Consider the following 3,340-nt stretch of genomic DNA (forward strand, 5'->3'; position numbering starts at 1 on the left):
GGATATCTCGTAGGACATCTCATCTCGTAGGACATCACGTAGGACATCACGTCTTAAGTTTTCCTTATATATAATATATATATATATATATTATATATAAGACGTTACAGACCTTTGACTGTAACGTCTTAGTCAAGTTTTCCTTTGACTGTAACGTCTCTCTCTCTTTCTCAGTTATCATTATTTTCATTATCAGTTATCATCTACATTATCAGTTATCATTATCAACTCGGGGTAACGGCATCTGTTGAGGGGGGGGACGTGCTGGGAATGTGGTTTGGCAGGGGACTTGGTCATGGCCGGCTGCCCGGCACACCGGAGGCGAGACGACGCTCTCCTGCCCTTTTCAGAATATTCTGGACCTCTTGGATGAAGCCCTCCACATGGCGTGCCTCTCCCCTCACCCAGATTTATGAGGACTCATTCATGATGCGTGCGTCCACGCGGTGCTTGAGGGCAAGATCCTTAAGGCGTTGGCCTTTGTGGCCCATTACGAGCGGTATGTCCTCTTTGTCGAATGGCGTCTTCCGTTGTATTGTACGGGTTTGGGGCTTCTGCTGCACAGCGGAGGTCGAGGGCTTGGCTGCGGGAGGTCGCTTCTTGGCGGTCACCTTGTGTTCCCGCTGATCAGCTGCAGCCTTCATGGCGGTCAGCTCGTGGTCCCGCTGATCAGCTGCCGCCTTCATGGCGGTCAGCTCGTGGTCCCGCTGATCAGCTGCCGCCTTCATGGCTGCGGGAGGTCGCTTCTTGGCGGTCACATTGTGTTCCCGGTGATCAGCTGCCGCCTTCAGTGCGGTCAGCTCGTAGTCCCGCTGATCAGCTGCCGCCTTCATGGCGGTCAGCTCGTGGTCCCGCTGATCAGCTGCCGCCTTCATGGCTGCGGGAGGTCGCTTCTTGGCGGTCACATTGTGTTCCCGGTGATCAGCTGCCGCCTTCAGTGCGGTCAGCTCGTGGTCCCGCTGATCAGCTGCCGCCTTCAGTGCGGTCAGCTCGTGGTCCCGCTGATCAGCTGCCGCCTTCATGGCTGCGGGAGGTCGCTTCTTGGCGGTCACATTGTGTTCCCGGTGATCAGCTGCAGCCTTCATGGCGGTCAGCTCGTGGTCCCGGTGATCAGCTGCCGCCTTCATGGCTGCGGGAGGTCGCTTCTTGGCGGTCACATTGTGTTCCCGGTGATCAGCTGCCGCCTTCAGTGCGGTCAGCTCGTGGTCCCGCTGATCAGCTGCCGCCTTCATGGCTGCGGGAGGTCGCTTCTTGGCGGTCACCTTGTGGTGATCAGCTGCAGCCTTCATGGCGGTCAGCTCGTGTTCCCGGTGATCAGCTGCCGCCTTCAGTGCGGTCAGCTCGTGGTCCCGCTGATCAGCTGCAGCCTTCAGTGCGGTCAGCTCGTGGTCCCGCTGATCAGCTGCCGCCTTCATGGCTGCGGGAGGTCGCTTCTTGGCGGTCACATTGTGTTCCCGGTGATCAGCTGCAGCCTTCATGGCGGTCAGCTCGTGGTCCCGCTGATCAGCTGCCGCCTTCAGTGCGGTCAGCTCGTGGTCCCGCTGATCAGCTGCCGCCTTCATGGCTGCGGGAGGTCGCTTCTTGGCGGTCACATTGTGTTCCCGGTGATCAGCTGCCGCCTTCAGTGCGGTCAGCTCGTGGTCCCGCTGATCAGCTGCCGCCTTCATGGCTGCGGGAGGTCGCTTCTTGGCGGTCACCTTGTGGTGATCAGCTGCAGCCTTCATGGCGGTCAGCTCGTGTTCCCGGTGATCAGCTGCCGCCTTCAGTGCGGTCAGCTCGTGGTCCCGCTGATCAGCTGCCGCCTTCAGTGCGGTCAGCTCGTGTTCCCGGTGATCAGCTGCCGCCTTCATGGCGGTCAGCTCGTGGTCCCGCTGATCAGCTGCCGCCTTCATGGCGGTCAGCTCGTGGTCCCGTTTATCAGCTGCCGCCTTCATGGCGGTCAGCTCGTGTTCCCGGTGATCAGCTGCCGCCTTCAGTGCGGTCAGCTTGTGGTCCCGCTGATCAGCTGCCGCCTTCAGTGCGGTCAGCTCGTGGTCCCGTTTATCAGCTACCGCCTTCATGGCGGTCAGCTCGTGTTCCCGGTGATCAGCTGCCGCCTTCAGTGCGGTCAGCTTGTGGTCCCGCTGATCAGCTGCCGCCTTCAGTGCGGTCAGCTCGTGGTCCCGTTTATCAGCTACCGCCTTCATGGCGGTCAGCTCGTGTTCCCGGTGATCAGCTGCCGCCTTCAGTGCGGTCAGCTCGTGTTCCCGGTGATCAGCTGCCGCCTTCAGTGCGGTCAGCTCGTGGTCCCGTTGATCAGCTGCCGCCTTCATGGCAGTCAGCTCGTGTTCCCGGTGATCAGCTGCCGCCTTCATGGCGGTCAGCTCGTGGTCCCGCTGATCAGCTGCCGCCTTCAGTGCGGTCAGCTCGTGGTCCCGTTGATCAGCTGCCGCCTTCATGGCGGTCAGCTCGTGTTCCCGGTGATCAGCTGCCGCCTTCAGTGCGGTCAGCTCGTGGTCCCGTTGATCAGCTGCCGCCTTCATGGCAGTCAGCTCGTGTTCCCGGTGATCAGCTGCCGCCTTCATGGCAGTCAGCTCGTGTTCCCGGTGATCAGCTGCCGCCTTCAGTGCGGTCAGCTCGTGTTCCCGGTGATCAGCTGCCGCCTTCATGGCGGTCAGCTCGTGATCTCGCTGTTGTATTGCGTCTCTAGCTGCTTTGAATATTTTCCAGAAGAACAGCGATGAGAAGATTGTTGCTGCCAGAGCGCCAAGCATTGCAATGCGCAGTAGTCTCTGCCCCTTCATTGCGCTGCTCAGCTATCCCTCGAGTTCTCGGTTGCACTGTATCTGGGCTTATTTCGAGAAATAATCCCTGATACAGCTGGGGATAGGCCAGTAAGTATAGGTAGGGTCAGGCGGCGAGCTTTTATAGTTGACTGGGGCTCTGTTGATCAATTCTTTCAGGCGCAGATTTATTGTATGCATGTACATTTTCAATATTTATGCAGTACTATTACCTAGATGCAATTCTTCCAGGCGCAGATTTATTGTATGTATTTACATTTTCAATATTTATGCAGTACACTATTACCTAGATGCAGGGGGGTGGGGGGGGGCAGGGAAGTAATCAAATGAATACCGCAAAACTACTTTCCTCCTCTCTTTTCCCTTTTCTCAACAAAATATTCTCTCCCTTATTCCAGAGCAGTATTCCGAAAACCGGCTGGTAAACATGGCGACCGCGTTCTACTCTTCAAGAGAAAATATAACAAAGTATAAAATCTCATTGGTGGCAAAGTGATGCGAAAAGTTTACCCCAACCGCCACCAGGGGACTGACGGCGCTGATCACAAGCTGGGCAA

General features: G+C 57.2%; 1 protein-coding gene across 1 annotated transcript; it reads right to left on the reverse strand.

Annotated features, from left to right (window-relative positions):
* Positions 1 to 410: 410 nt before the first annotated feature.
* LOC138866519 (flagellar attachment zone protein 1-like) lies at positions 411 to 2,783 on the reverse strand. The gene has a single exon (XM_070139582.1). It carries the CDS (start codon positions 2,781 to 2,783, stop codon positions 411 to 413), a length of 2,373 nt encoding a protein of 790 aa, XP_069995683.1.
* Positions 2,784 to 3,340: the final 557 nt, after the last annotated feature.

This window comes from Penaeus vannamei, chromosome 26, assembly GCF_042767895.1.
Source record: "Penaeus vannamei isolate JL-2024 chromosome 26, ASM4276789v1, whole genome shotgun sequence".
Taxonomy (NCBI): domain Eukaryota; kingdom Metazoa; phylum Arthropoda; class Malacostraca; order Decapoda; family Penaeidae; genus Penaeus; species Penaeus vannamei.